The sequence below is a fragment of the Oryza brachyantha genome, chromosome 5 (genome assembly GCF_000231095.2).
Source record: "Oryza brachyantha chromosome 5, ObraRS2, whole genome shotgun sequence".
Lineage (NCBI taxonomy): Eukaryota > Viridiplantae > Streptophyta > Magnoliopsida > Poales > Poaceae > Oryza > Oryza brachyantha.
Genome location: NC_023167.2, coordinates 15,994,998 through 16,010,107, shown reverse-complemented (window position 1 = coordinate 16,010,107; position 15,110 = coordinate 15,994,998). Strand labels below are relative to the sequence as shown.

The following is a 15,110-nucleotide window of genomic DNA, read 5'->3' as shown; positions in this document are numbered from 1 at the left end:
CTATTAACCAATGTATATTGTTTATATATATTTATTGATATCTATATGAGTTTAAGATATGCTAAAACGTCTTATATTATTATTAAACGGAGGAGGTAGTATATTATTAGCCTCTCTCTAATATTGGTCTCCAAACTGCCCCAATTTTTTATTTCTCTCCCCCTCTGGTTCGCCCGCCTTTTTTTCTGCTTCTGACTATATATTTAACTAAAATTCAATTTTTAAATTTAAAGCTTGATTTTAGGATTATTTTGCATCGTGATTTATTTTTTAATGTTTGATTTTAAATCGCTAAGAATACATATATAAAAATTTAATTTATAAATTATTTTTTATTTATAAATATATTATTTGACTTAATGTCAGATAATCACCCCCTCGTTTTCCGGCCCAAAGCACAAGGTTTTCAAATCTTAGTTTGGGTTAATGTTTGATGTTGATGTCCTCTCCAGGATATGGAGATTACTGTTATGCCCTTGTTTGTGAGAAACTGTGGCCTGTGGGAGCTTTCTGGCACTTCCCTTGCTCATGAAGTTTCCATTATGGGTGAATCATTATCTTGGTAGATCCGCTGTCTTCAAAGGATTAGTAGCTTGGTAATTTATGGAGTAGTAATTGATACAAACTATGGTGATTTATTTTATTTTTTAGCGTCAAGGCATGTAATTTTTTATCAGATACACAATTTAAATATTATTTTTGAAATATGCATGCTGGTTTTATTGAGATAGCAATGGTTTTACCAAAATGGTTAAAAACACTTTCAACAGACTATGGTGGGACAATATTGTCACACCAGCCAGGGGATGATACGGCCGAATAGCGCATATTTTGAAAAATAAGATTTAAGATGATTTATTCTTAACAATAAATACTAGAATTGTACATCTGATAAAAAAGTTCCAAGAGATGGCCTCAAGTGCTCATTTTCGCAGTGAACGAGAAGTTGCGAGCCTAGTAATTTAGCACACAGTTTTCAGTAGGTGACACCATCACATAAGCACACAACAAATTCTCATAAAATTTAGAGGAACTGAACCAATTTATATATAAATCTAGTAAATTTTCCATGTTCTAACTAAATCCAAGAAATAAACCACCAAACTGACCACGCCATATAACTGTCTAATTAGTAATAAAATTCTCCTCTATAATATTTCCCTTGTTCAGCTCCACGTAATTTTGAAAATCTCTTTCATCTTCGTCTTTAGGTCAATCAATATTCATTTTGGTCATGTCATCCATTTTTAAGAATATTATTTTAGTTATATTAAAATTCACATCTCTAAGTGCACCATGTCCCGCAACCTAAGGACGGAACCAAGTTTTTTTTTCAAGCCTAATACACAACTAGTGTTTTTTTTTTATGATTTTGTGTTTATCATGATATCATCTATGTTTTGAGTTGGTTCAGCGGATATGTAGGCTTGGCAGAGGTTGCAGTGTTTCTTTTTCACATTTTAAATATTTATTTTTTAAAATAAACTGTCTTAAAACTTATCTTTAAATCTATTTCATCTTACCTCATTTTTTTGTTTCTTAAGAAAAAAAATCCCCTTTTCCGACCAACAATAAAGAACATTCACACTTGTGCTACGTTTCTACACGATCTCTCTACGGAGAAAAAAAAAAGGCAAACGCTATCTAGAAGCAAAATCTAAATTAATGCAAAATTCCAATATCTATAAGTTACTATTATTTTCTCGTCGTCGCTATCCAAATCTTCAAGAAGAAGAAAAAAAGAAATTCTCACCACAAGCCAAAAATTTGACTTATTATTCGATGCTCTAATAACCCTACACTAACCCCAAACACACCAACCAAACGCAGCATCCTAATCCCATCATTCGCCACGGCGGACACGTGGACGGCCAAGATCGTCCGGCCGGGTCGATCCGACGGCGGGAGAAATTCGCGGGAAATGGAGAGCGGGGGGCGGGGTGAGGCGCGCGCGCGCGTGCGTGGCACGTGACTCACGTGCCTAACTGCCCCCCGCTTATATCGTGCGCCTCTCTCTCTCCTCTGCCTCCGGCGAAGGGGCCGCCGGCTTCGGCTTTGGTTAGTTGGCTGCGAGAGATTTCGTGGCGGTGGCGGCTTCCCCGGGGCGGCGCCGCGGTGGCATTCTGGCTTGCTGGGTTGAGCAGAGCTGAGCCGCGGGCGCGCGCGCGCTGGTTCCTCTTGCTTGAGCTGCGGTTGGGAGCTGGGGGGAGGTGGATGCACCGCGGCTTGGTCGATTGGCGGAGGAGGGAGGCGTAGCTGTGGGGTCTAGCCGGCGGGCATGGGGAACGCGGCCGGCAAGGAGGGGGAGAACGGCCACGTGGCGGCGGGGGAGACGCCACCCGCCGCCGGAGTGGCCAGCTCGGCGGGGGCAGCAGCGCCCCGGCCGCCGCCGCCGCCGGACGCCGTGATGCGGGAGCTTCCTCCCCCCGTCCCCTACATCTTCACGCCGCAGGTGATTAATTTCCATCGATAATGGGGAAAAAAGGGATAACTTTTTTTTTTGGGGTGTCCGTGTGTTCTTGGTGGTTTTGGCGTGGTAAAAATGTCTCCTTGATTGTCTCTTGCTCCAGTCTTTTGGTTGAGGTTTCTTGATTAGATTAACATCTGCTGTGATTTTTCTGTTAATCCTCTTCACTTAGCTTTCACTAATCAGAATTCAGAAAGATCCATCCAGTGTTCTGTGTTCATAAATATGAAATGGCAGCCTAGTTTGCTTCAACTGTAGGGGAAGTGGGTAGCAGAAAGCTGAAGCTTACAGATCTAAAACTAATCTGCAACTTGTAGGCCTTTCCGATATTCTCAAAGAGTGTGTTCTTGACTCCTTCAGGATATAGCTATAAAAATTTCACTGCAATAAAAAGCCTTGTCACGAACTGTTGATAGATTTGGTGGCACCTGGATTCTCTGCAAACGGATTGGGCAGCTCTGAATCTTGGATTAGTTCCAGACAGTGTAGTGGGCAGGTTGCCCCCCTTTTCACCAGAGGGCACATATACTTTTTAATCCATATGATAGATATTGAAATGTGGCGGCTATAAATTACTACATAATTTTGGTGCTGTTTATTCTTTCATTTCCCTTTGTTAATTACACAGCATGGAGACCATGATCTAGTTTTGAAGGCTTTTCTTACTGATAAGATTTTACTGTGTGCTAAGGCCTACAAGTTTTTAATGCTTCCATGTAGAGCGCGTTGTTTACTCCGGTTCCGGGACAGCCCACGAAATTAGCAGAGGTGGCATTGTAATCAGTTGGTTCCTGGTTGTCCTGTTAACCTACAATTCACAAAGGTCAAATGGTTGGCTGTTGAAGCATGTGTATGCGGGTTAGCTACCCCTGGCAGGATCTTAAATTGGTTAATAAATAGCTTCCATGAGTTGATAAAGTAGATGAAACAACAAACAAGATAAAATTGATTTCTTATGCAGCATAGATAAACATGAACATTATATCTGATGAAGCGGTAGTTTGTAATCCTAAAAGTTTTGTTGTTGCTCATTGATCTATTTCTTATTTGGCACTGAAATATGTTTGCCACTAATATCGCACTGACTATTTGCCCTGGATTCACATGTAGAGAGACAATGAGTTGAAAGTAAGTTAACAGGGAATATTTGTAGAAATTTATAGTAACCTTTTGGTCTCACTAATTACAAATATTGTAGAACTTCAGTTATTGTATGTTGCTATAAGTGCCGGTTAAAATTGCTTTGTTCTCCCTGTCAAATGAAGTCACAGTCCAGTCTCCACACACTCATCACCTGTTTCGTTTTGACCACACGCCATTAACCCTTTCAGATCTTGTAATACTGGGAGATGTGTGCATGGGTGCTCATGCTTCAATTACTCGAAGGCTCTGTGCCATGACAAGTTGAAAACTATTACCTTTGGTCATCTTTCATAAGAAGGATGTTGCTCAATTGTTAATTTGGGAGTGAGGACAGCTCACATATGTTTCAGTATTATTGCTGGTCCTGGTTGAACTGACAGGCAAGTGCACATTGCAGGTTCCAGTAGTCCCACTACATAGACCTACTGAATTTTCTCCTGTTTTCAACAAAACATGGATAAATGAATCGGATGAATCCACAAACAACCACCCCCAGGAGAAGGGAATTCCAATATTGATTACGTGGAGTCAAGGGGGAAAAGAGGTGTTTGTCCAAGGATCATGGGATAATTGGACATCAAGGTAATATGCTATTTAATAACAAAATTTTCAGGTTCAGATTTTTTCCATGTTTCAGAAGCAAGATGTTAGAATATGAAACTTGGGATTTTATTATCAGGAGGGTTTTGGAGAAGTCCGGGAAAGACCATACCATCTTGTTGGTTCTGCCATCCGGACTATACCATTACAGAATCATCGTTGATGGGGAACCGAAGTACGTCCCTGAGCTACCTCATGTGGCTGATGAGGGAGGGCAGGTTGCCAATCTCCTCGATGTCCATGTCAGTAAGGATATACCAATTATTAATTTATCAATCAAATTTGCATAAACCTAAAATAATAAAGGCAAAACATATAATTGTGGGCAATTTGCTCTATGCTGATGTCAAAAGGTGCTCCAGACTTTCTGGAAACTATTGCCTTTGGTTTATCTGAAGACATTTTTGTTTTGAATAGGATTATATCCCAGAAAGCCTCGATAGTGTGGCAGAATTCAATGCGCCCCCGTCGCCTGAGCACAGCTATGAACTCCAGCTCCCAGGCGATGAGGAATTCGCCAAGGAGCCACCCACATTGCCACCTCAGCTGATCATGTCTGTACTTGGTGGCACTGATAACTCTGAAGAACACAAGCCAAAGCCAAAGCATGTTGTCCTCAACCATCTGTACATTGAGAAAGGATGGGGATCACAGTCACTGCTCGCTCTCGGAGTCACTCACCGGTTTCAATCCAAGTATGTAAGCTTCGTGCTCTACAAACCGCTGCGAAGTTGAGCCATGGTGAACTAAACAAGGAATGGTGGCTACTGGCTAGACTCCATGATAACTGACAATGTACAGAAGGGAAATGCAGGAGCTCTTGTTCTTTGATGCTGCTCAAAAAGCACTCATCTTTTTTTTTTCTTGAACTCTTTCTTCTTTCTTTCTCTAATAAGCTGTCGTTGTAGCATGATGTTTTTAGCAGACTGAACCCTTTGAGAAGATGAGTGAAGAGAGGGTTGGAAAAGAATATCCCTCCATGCTTGCCCAATGTTAGTTAGTGTGCAAATTTTTATGTTCTGACTGAAAGTAGTGATGCATGGAAAAGCCATTGAGTTTGTGCAAAATATATCTATTCTCTTTTTCCTGTGATGCGGAGAAAATGCTGAGGCAAGAAGTCAGATATTTCCTCTGGATAAAGTTGGAGAATTGTTTGGATAACCAAGACAAGAAAGTAAGGAAAGGAGAAAGGAAGGATGATCCATGCATCTGATGTGGATGTTGACACCTTGACAGAAAAAGGAGAGCAGATTTAACATCTTGCTATCACAAGCTACCTGCATTTGTCAAAAGGCTCAACAGCGACATAGGGAACAATGGTCGGGCTATATCTAACGCAAAAGCCATGGCGATGAATGATTGATCGGATGAACAGCACTTTGCTTGTCTTTTGTGCTCACAGGATCAGCTGGAGCTACAAGTGTAGCTGAACAAAACCAAATCAAAATCACAAGTTCTGCCGTAATTTGCATTCGAGCGTATCTCGTTGAAATCCGAAATACGGGATGTCAAAAATACCTGGTTACTCCAGTTGACGACGCGGTTGACGTAGACGTGCCGCCGGCGGCGGCAAGGACGCCAACGGGAAAGATATATTTTTTATATGTTTTAAACTTTTTAATAAATAATTTTAACATTAAATCTCTTATATAAATATTTTTATCATTTAAACCTTTTACCCATGTCGTCTCATTTGGTGTGGTAAGACAACGCTATTAGTTTACGTGACACGAGGACTTTATGTCACGTAGGTGATGGTGGTGTGCTAACCAGACAGAAATAAAAAAAGATTCAGACGATAAAAATATTGCTAGGTTTAGTAATAAAAATATTTGTTAGCAAAGTTTTTTAAAAAATGTGGCAACCGTTTCCCCAGCGTCATCTCCCCGGACTCCGGCCGGCTCGCAGTGGCGAGCTCGCCGTCAGACCACTGAGCACAATGAGGGCAGCAACTGCCGAGCACCGGATTCTGCCATGGATCTCAGCCCCCATGGGCTCCCCGACCACCGACTCAGGCAGTCCGGAGCCTGCCTGGTACAGCCCAGCCCAGCAGATGAGGCGACGCCAGAAATCGGCAGATCGCTGACGCCGGGGTGGATCATGGATGGCCTCGGGCGTCCCGAGCTTTCGATCGATCCCACCCGATCTCCTTGCCGTCGTCGCCGCCGCCGCCGCCGCGTTCGAGGATGTACACGTAGAGCTACTCCGATCACACGCGTGCGGCGGCGGGAGGAGCAGCGCCGTCGCGCGTACGCAGCCGTGGCGTATGCCGGCGGCTTCACCTTACTTAACCTGAGACTTATCGGGGTGATTATTTGACAAACGACATATTTAAAATAAAAAATCTATAAATAAAAAATTTATATATGAGTGTTTTTTATCTAGAAGTTAAAGGATACAAAATAAATTACGATAAAAAACCTCTAAATTTAGGATTTAAAATTTGGCTTATAAACATAAATAGAAATAAAAAGATGTGATTTATCGTTTCCCTGCTGCTTATACTTATAGACCAAAATTTAAATTTTTAATATTAAATTTTAAGCTTATTTATGATTTTCTTTAGTAGACATTTCAATCTCATTTCAAACGAGACTCACCAAGATATATGTACATGTTTGTGGTTGGGTTTTAGTCGGAAACAAAGCTTAGACTTGGCTGTTACTGTTGTGGAAGACCAGCAATGTCGGAGTGGTCACTGGTGAATAATTTACTAATTGCATTGATTCAGCAACTAGGGCTGCTAACTGGGAGAGTTGTTTTGTTTTTTTTTCTAAATAAGTCACAAATACAACCCACACGCACATGCATCTTACCGTTAACTAATACGTTGTATTGAATAATTAATTAGTCGTAAGCATGGGTAGTATTGTGTTTAACTGAAAAAAAAAGTGTTTCACCATTCAACAATACACCTAACTAGGCTTACTTTATAGTGTGAGAGTTGCTATTACTTAGTATTATTAAAGATCAGTTATAAACAGTGGCTGTGCTTCATAGGACCAATCATAAGTGGTAGGTAAGTATCGCTTATGAATAGTTTAGCAGGGGTTATTATTCACTGTTAATAATGTTCCGACCAATATATACGGATCATGATTAATTTAACAATGTTAACACAAGTTTTCTTTTCTTCCCCTCCTAATAGTTGCCCTAAAACAATGACAGCTATTAACAGTTTACCCAGATCCGCTTCTTCTTTCCACTGCTATAGAACTGGAGAGTGAGAAACTAAAAACACACATATGTTTTTTTTCCCATAGTAATCACACCGTAGAGACAAAGAGATAAAGTTAAAATATCTCGAGCTCTATGATTCTTGACGTTTTGGATAAGAGGGTGATCAAAATTTTAAAACTTTAATTATTAATAATTTTTAAAATATTTAGCTTGAAAACACTAAAAAAATATGTATAGATAAGTCATAAAGAGTGCTTTAATAAAAATAAATATTTATTATATATATGTTAAGTGAAAATTACAATCAAAATTTATTATATAAATTACAATCAAAGATGACCTTTTTATTTGAAGACTTTAAGTGCATGAAATCTAAATAATCCCTGATTTAGACCCTAACAATTATTGTCGGGTGGAATAAACATTAAGTGTACAATCGAAACATATAGATTTCACATGTGTGAGAAAAAAATTATGGTCCCATACATCTATTGAGTGACATGAGCAGAATTAGCGCACAATCATTTTTTCTTTCGAATTCATGTGATCGCATGTGATTTACTTACCGCATATATTGCAATGATAATTCATGCCATAACCCTAGGTCACAATAATAAATACATTTTCCATAGTCCTGACCTAGGTTGATTTGGCCATTTTCATGAACCCTCTTTACAAAAGCTGGGGCATGCATTTCATTCCTCGACGTCAAGTACTGTTTATGTATGACATGTGTACTCTTCTTTACTTAAAACTATACATGAGTTAAAAAAAGGCAATAATAAACACATCTTGCCAACTATCTCATCCATTATTGCTATATATCTTCATATCTTAACATTGCTTGGCACATGTAGCATTCTTGCTCTGCAGAGGCACAGAACATTTCGTTGTACATTTGTTCAGATTTTTAGCCCTTATCTTTTGTACTCTCCGTAATTCCTCCTAGGATGAAAACCGTTAGAAACGGTACCATTTTATTGTTCTTATGGAAATGATTGAAAAAGAAAATCATATTTATGAATTTAAGTATTTAGGGACACTTCAATAAGGCGTTGACGATTAAAAAATAAAATAAAAATGGAAATAGTTACAAAATATTGTTTTCATATTAGTTTTTTTACAAATGTTTAATATTAGTTTTTGGAAACCATATCGATGCGATTGAAACTTTTTCATACCATTTACACCCCTAGTTCACCTGTATTGTCTCTGGGAATATCGAATAATCATAACCTTCTCAGTAAACTAAAATTACAGTGCTTAAACCAGAGTTATACCATGCCTTGTAATCCGTGCGCCAAAACAAAAAGGACCGTTAGAATATAATTAATTATGTATTATCTTCATAAAAAAGATTTTATTTCTAATTTCTCATGTTTGTCACACAAATACTATATTTTAAGCAATTATTGTATGAGAATTTGGTAAAACATAGAACAAACATATTGAGATTGAAAAGATAAAGTATGAGACAAATGTACTCGGGTTTGAAAAATTAAGTGTATTCTAATAGATGAGTTAAATTAAAGATAAAGACCTTTTAAGATACTTTGCATTACCAAAGAAAAAAGAATAAACTATTACTACCACTCTGCACTCAACCTAAAAGCTCAAAAAGAGCACAGAACAGAACATGGATAAAGATTGCCAAAAGGCAAAGTAATTAAAAGAGTGAGGGAAAGAAAATATCAATCAATCTCAAAAGAGAAAAAAAAAAGGTCAAGAGAATGGGATACATTAACCCGTCCACCCAGCGATCCCCCCCTCTCGTCGTGGGGTCGCCCCCTATAAAATCCCGACCACGCTCATCTTCCACCCCCCAACACCTCGCCCCGTCGATCCCCTCTCGCGGAACCTTCTCGAAGCATCCCCACACCTCCACCTCCCCCCATCCATGGCGGACCAGCTCACCGACGAGCAGATCGCCGAGTTCAAGGAGGCCTTCAGCCTCTTCGACAAGGACGGCGACGGTAACGCGCCACTCCCTCTCTCTCTCTCTCTCTCTCTCTCTCTCTCTCTCTCTCTCTCTCTCTCTCTCTCTCTCTCCTTCCGTTCCCACGTTGGGGGGGGGGGGGGGCATGTGGCGGGCGGATCGAGATCCCGCGCGCCCCGATCCGGCCGAATTGTGGTGTTGCGGGAGGGTTCCGCGTGGCTAGGGCTCTAGATCCGGCTGTTCCTGTGGTGGGATGGGGTTGGGATTTGTGGCTGGCGGGAGTGTATCGGTGGTGGTGTTTTTTTTTTGCTCGTGGGGCGGGATCGCTCGCCTCGTTTAGCTGTTTTCTGCACAGGGGATGTGTTCCGTAGACGTGATTTTTAGTGAAATCTGTGTTTCGGTGTATGATCTGTTTAGGATATTGCTATGCTTTCGAGGAAGGAGCGTTTTGGGATCAGCAATTATGTGCTTGAGCTAGGGGCTTGGAGCGGCGACGGGTTGTTGATTTGAAAAAGGAAGATCCACATAAATAAAAGTTTGTGAATCAGGCATTTTTTAAAATTTAGCTTGGTCTAGACGGTTTACGTGATCTACAGCGGAGTACTGGGAAAATCTCTATGTGCAGTTGGTGGAGTTGGGTCAATGATTGTGTGGTTTTGAAATTAGTGTGTGGAATATGCCAAACTATATGTAGAGTTGAGGTGTGAATCTGGTATTGCAATGGCAGTATGATGTCAACAGGTAGTTTTTTCTAGGGAAAAATTCTAGCGTTTCGGTTGAATTTTGTCTTTGTACAACTGTAGTGTTGAAAGAACTGTGTCTGTACAACAGTAGTGTTGAAAGAAGTGATGGATGGCTTTTAGTTTTGTGTCGTTGTGTGCCATCATTAGGAGGAAAATGGAGACATCAATGCAGTTATTAGACCAACACTTCAGATGTAAAGTGCACTTTTCTGACCATACTTTATTAAAACCTATATCTTGAATTCGTCAGTGGCCTATTGAATAGTATTTGTTTCTGTGGCGTATGAGAAGTTCAATTTAGCAAGTCTTAGATGCAAGCTGGGCAGGCCTGTGATTTGTGCCATATCTAGTATACGTAATTATTGTTGATGTAGGTTTATAAGTTGATCATATTTTATTGCAGTGGCGGGATGCTACCTAAGTGGCTGTTAAACCTAGGCATCACCTTGATCTTATAAGTTGATTTATGATGTCTCTTATAGCATGTAGCATATGGCGCTGTGTGATTTTATTCTATGTTCAATTATTCTACCCAGTGCTCATGATCATTCTGTAAATTAGTTTTATAAATTGACTGCCAAACTTAGATACTATGGTGGTAACACTAAGAAATCAACTGTTGTTTCTTTGTCATGCTGATTATCTTCATATTAGTATTTTAGCTGGTCTGCCTATGATTTTTATCCATATTCCCATGCTGAATGCTGTGATTGTTTAGGTAAATTTCAGTCAATCATTTTTTACCTATTTGCCCATCACTTAAGTTCTTATAATCCCAATTCCCATAGTCCCAAAGTGCATGAAAGTTCAGGATATTTTGTGATGTGTACTCTGTTGTCAGTACTCTGGTCAACAATGATTGCTTGGTCTTAAAATGGTAATTTTGTGGGCATAAAACAATATTACAATATTACACCACTAATAGACCAGGCTGTTTTAATTTTATGAGCCCTAGATGAGATAATCACATGCTCCATATACTCCCTATTCCCTAATGCTGATCTTTGAGTTCATTTTGCAGGTTGCATCACTACTAAGGAGCTTGGAACTGTGATGCGATCCCTTGGTCAGAACCCAACTGAGGCGGAGCTCCAGGACATGATCAACGAGGTTGATGCTGATGGCAATGGGACCATTGACTTCCCGGAGTTCCTGAACCTGATGGCGAAGAAGATGAAGGATACTGACTCTGAGGAGGAGCTCAAGGAAGCCTTCCGTGTGTTTGACAAGGACCAGAACGGTTTCATCTCAGCTGCTGAGCTCCGCCATGTCATGACCAACCTTGGGGAGAAGCTGACTGACGAGGAAGTTGATGAGATGATCCGTGAGGCTGATGTTGATGGTGATGGCCAGATCAACTACGAGGAGTTTGTTAAGGTCATGATGGCCAAGTGAGGAGGGGCTCCCATTAAATAAGTTTTATCTGAAGTGAACTAAAACTGTCGGTCGTACAAACTGTACTTTGTGATGTTCCTTTAAGTACCTATCTTGATGGTGTTAATGTTCAGTAGCGATCGGGTTAGGTGGTCTAGTCATGCGAAACAACATCAGATACCTGGTTTCTTTGATTGTGATGTTTATTATCTTGCGCCTGCTGGAGCATAGGATTTGTTGGGGTTCATCATTATTCTGGATTTTGGATCTTTGTGCAGATATGCATTACCTGGTTCCTTTCTATTATCATCCGTGCATTGTGCAGTGAATTGAATGGTTGCAAATTGGTTTTGTTGTGCATTGTGCAGTGAATTTGATGGTAGCAGATTGGTTTTATTGAGCCCCATTACATGCTGAGTTTAGCCAAGTGTCCTTTTTTTCATGACACTGATTGAATTTTGGGTGAATTTTGATTGATTTGTGGTCCTGTTTTTTGAGGCGTGATTCTCACATATGGAAACCCAGGGGATGTCGAGGTGCATAAACGAACGCCTGAATACATGATGCATGCAGCTCCGATGCACGAGCTGGAATTTTTTTAATTTTATTTTTTTTAATAAATAATTTTATTATTAAACCTCAAAAGAAAGTATTTTTTTACTGTATTAACTTTTTGTTCATGTCACCGGCAAGACAATGTAACACTGGTCGATAAAAATATCTTTGTAAGAGATTTAGTAATTGTATTATTTACTAAAAAGTTTTAAAAAGTTAAACGAAAAAATCTGTACGAGCAGAATGTGTCGGCCTCTCCTTCGATGATCAGGACAAGTTCAGTAATGCAAGCAACTCTTTGATCAAGCCTTGTCTAGGCTGGAACCGAACGAGGCACTGAAAAGTACACCGTGACAGCGAACACCTTTCATTGCTGGAATCTCATCGATCACGGACACAAACAACACACTGGTATCGGTCCAGGCTGTTGAGCCAAGCTGGATCAGGATCCAGGATTAGTTTGCTGGTTTGGTCTGTTGGCTTTGCTACCACTTCAGGTGATGAGCATCAGGCTAGGAGATTTTATGTCACACCGTTTAGTTTGATGTCAATTTTCTTAATTCGATCCTGTTTTCAAAAGTGAATTGTAGGCACGGAGTCCTATCTTTTTCTCATTATTTCTTGAAGTGAGTGTACCGAAATAAGATAGGACAACAACAAAACGGTGTGACGAATCATTTAGACCTACCTATCTATCTTTACAGCTAAACTGAATCGAACCAAAGTTGGACGAAACGTCGCTGTATGCCAATTGAAGCACTATAATATGACCATGAGGTCCATGACAACTAACTAGATGACCCCCTCGTTGGATTCTTTTTTTTTTTTCTCTCTTTTGCATTGTTCAACCTGTCCAAGTCCCTTGTTTCAATCATAGCTCACTGATTTGTTATTTTTCAGACCAAGAAATTAGAAGTGGTTTGCAAACTAGGAAATTAAAGTAAGTTTGTTGCGCTCTTTTGACCTGTCAAAAGAAAAGGTTTTTAATCTGCTAAAATTCCATTTCCTCCAGAAATCTTCCATTGCAGTTTGCTTTGCTATTAGTTGGCACTTGCAAGAGAGCAATTAGGCAAAGTCATTAGAATCTCTCCCTCTCTCTACCTCATCCATGGCGGCCAAGCTAACCCAAGAACAGGTCGACGAGTGCAGAGAAATCTTCGACCTGTTCGACGGCGACGAGGACGGTAAGAAAGACGCCACCAAGATCGCACCTTTCCCCCGCCGGCGAGCTGGCCACCGATCGATGTTTGATTAATTTCCTCCTCCGCAGGTCGCATCGCCACCGGCGAGCTCGTGACGGTGCTCCGCTCGCTGGGCCAGAACGTCGACGAGGCCGAGGCGCGGCGGTTCCTGGCCGACGCGGGCGTCGCCGACGCCGAGGACGGCGCGGGGGGAGTCGACTTCGCGGCGTTCCTGGCCGTCGCGGCGCGCAAGATGGTGGGGGGCGGCGTGTCGGAGGAGGAGCTCGCGGCGTGCCTCGACGTGTTCGACGACGCGCGGAGCGGGGTGATCCCGGGGGAGCAGCTCCGGCAGGCGATGGTGTCCCACGGCGACAGGCTGACGGAGGAGGAGGCCCACGAGATGATGCGCAAGGCCGACCCCCGCGGCGAGGGCCGTGTCGACTGCAAGGAGTTCGTCAAGGTTTTGATGAACAAGAAGTAAGAGAGTGCTAGTTTTTTTTTTTTTTTGGCTCTCGTCTTAATTTGTTTGCTAAAAAAAGTCCAATGGTTAATCAAGTTTGGTAATGGATGTGAAGTATACGTGAATTACTAATCACTGTCAGCGCATACTTCTGGTCATTATGCACGCGATAAATGTTCATATGAAAAGTTTTAAAATGAAAGTTGTTTTAGATCAAAATTTCCCGATGAAAGTTTTTAGTTGAAGGCTTTCGTACGAAAGTTTTACCTATAAAAGTTAATGTGAGTCTACGACTTAGGGTTTGAAATTTTATTTTGGGTTAAAAATAGTCCAGCAAGATGACCTGCTCCTTAGGCGCGACATTAATTTCCACTCTGTTTGCCCCTTATACACCCACGATTCTAAGAGAACGACTGTGTGTTTGCTAAACAGCTCTAGTTTCAGGTCCTGACAGTCGCAGGATGGGCTTTCATATCTCCCCCTAGGGGCGTCTATCTTCAAGACTGGTGACCTTCATCGAGAGCTCTCCTTCCGAAGCATCTGAAGGCCAGCTTTGACTCCCTTATCCTCCTCATCTCTTGGCAGCTCTGGTTGAAACGCAATCGTCGGGTTTTTGATCATGAGCTTTCTTCCCTCCAGGATGTGCTCAAAGCCATCCGTTCAGAGGGCCTGATGTGGTCCTCCGCTGGGGTATCACCCCTTGGCGCCATGTTAGGAGATTAGCGTAGCGTGCTAGCGTGTGTGTTTTTCCTCTCTTTTTTTGGTTTTTCTGTTGGAAGATTAGCTCTTAGCGCCTGGACTCTCTCCCTTGGGTTGTTTCTCTTGGGGTCTCTGCTGGAGGCCGGTCTGACCGTATATGTTGTGTGTCAACTCTTCTTTTCTTCTAATATATTGACGTGCAATTCTTTTGCGCGTTCGAGAAAAAAAGTCTAGCAAGATGACATGTTTTATAAACTTTTGTGAAATTCGACGTAAAACAAGGGTATTTACTTTTACTTATAAGCTTCTGGATTATGCGGACTAATTTCTTCAAAGGAAACTCGTAGTAAATTAGATAACATGGTCTAGGTTATTAATTATGTTTATAATGTAAAATATTGTAAATACTTAACTCCTAAATGCATATCATAATCTACGCTAAGTTCTTTGGGATATCTGAATTTAGGGCGACAAAATCTGACGAAATTCAAATGATATTCGAGCGTAGTTGACAACACAGCAACACTCCCGTTGCAATTTGGAAAGTACTAATTCATTGCAACAGAGAATGGAATTCGGAATTCCGGTGTGCATAACTAACGCTGCTGAATTCGGCCCAGCCCAAAAAAAAGCCCAACAAAGAACCAACGCGAGGTGGAATAAATTCACTTAGGATCCCTCGACTTATCGTCTAGTCTGTTTTTCATCCTTAAATCGCAAAATCTGATACAACCGATCCCTAAACTATCAAATCAACGTAAAAGAGATCCCT

At 41.0% G+C, this 15,110-nt stretch overlaps 3 protein-coding genes across 5 annotated transcripts; all 3 read left to right on the top strand.

The window, feature by feature from the left end:
* Positions 1–2,018: 2,018 nt before the first annotated feature.
* LOC102707592 (SNF1-related protein kinase regulatory subunit beta-1-like) lies at positions 2,019–5,182 on the top strand. The gene is made up of 4 exons (XM_006655374.3): positions 2,019–2,452; positions 4,008–4,192; positions 4,290–4,452; positions 4,628–5,182. The coding sequence occupies exons 1-4, from the start codon at positions 2,279–2,281 to the stop codon at positions 4,943–4,945; spliced, it is 840 nt and encodes a 279-aa protein (XP_006655437.3). The 5' UTR covers positions 2,019–2,278; the 3' UTR covers positions 4,946–5,182.
* A 3,988-nt stretch (positions 5,183–9,170) lies between these two features.
* LOC102710699 (calmodulin-2) lies at positions 9,171–11,749 on the top strand. Its single transcript, XM_006654516.2, has 2 exons — positions 9,171–9,363; positions 11,091–11,749. Exons 1-2 carry the CDS (start codon positions 9,288–9,290, stop codon positions 11,462–11,464), a joined length of 450 nt encoding a protein of 149 aa, XP_006654579.1. The 5' UTR covers positions 9,171–9,287; the 3' UTR covers positions 11,465–11,749.
* Positions 11,750–12,445: 696 nt separating this feature from the next.
* LOC102707316 (probable calcium-binding protein CML9) lies at positions 12,446–14,604 on the top strand. Of its 3 annotated transcripts, XM_040524334.1 has the most exons (4): positions 12,446–12,495; positions 12,899–13,182; positions 13,269–13,656; positions 14,084–14,604. In XM_040524334.1, exons 2-4 carry the CDS (start codon positions 13,107–13,109, stop codon positions 14,088–14,090), a joined length of 471 nt encoding a protein of 156 aa, XP_040380268.1. In that variant the 5' UTR covers positions 12,446–12,495; positions 12,899–13,106; the 3' UTR covers positions 14,091–14,604. The 3 variants fall into 3 exon arrangements, with proteins under 3 accessions (XP_040380268.1, XP_006655436.2, XP_040380269.1); XM_006655373.3 differs by lacking the exon at positions 12,446–12,495 and having other exon boundaries at positions 12,762–13,182; XM_040524335.1 differs by lacking the exons at positions 12,446–12,495; positions 14,084–14,604 and having other exon boundaries at positions 12,762–13,182; positions 13,269–14,066.
* Positions 14,605–15,110: the final 506 nt, after the last annotated feature.

Coding starts and splice junctions, on each gene's coding strand:
- LOC102707592 (XM_006655374.3), top strand. CDS start 2,279: ATGGGGAACGCGGCCGGCAAGGAGGGGGAGAACGGCCACGTGGCGGCG. Junction 2,453..4,007: donor CCTACATCTTCACGCCGCAG/GTGATTAATTTC, acceptor TGCACATTGCAG/GTTCCAGTAGTCCCACTACA. Junction 4,453..4,627: donor CCAATCTCCTCGATGTCCAT/GTCAGTAAGGAT, acceptor TGTTTTGAATAG/GATTATATCCCAGAAAGCCT.
- LOC102710699 (XM_006654516.2), top strand. CDS start 9,288: ATGGCGGACCAGCTCACCGACGAGCAGATCGCCGAGTTCAAGGAGGCC. Junction 9,364..11,090: donor CTTCGACAAGGACGGCGACG/GTAACGCGCCAC, acceptor TTCATTTTGCAG/GTTGCATCACTACTAAGGAG.
- LOC102707316 (XM_040524334.1), top strand. CDS start 13,107: ATGGCGGCCAAGCTAACCCAAGAACAGGTCGACGAGTGCAGAGAAATC. Junction 13,183..13,268: donor GTTCGACGGCGACGAGGACG/GTAAGAAAGACG, acceptor CCTCCTCCGCAG/GTCGCATCGCCACCGGCGAG.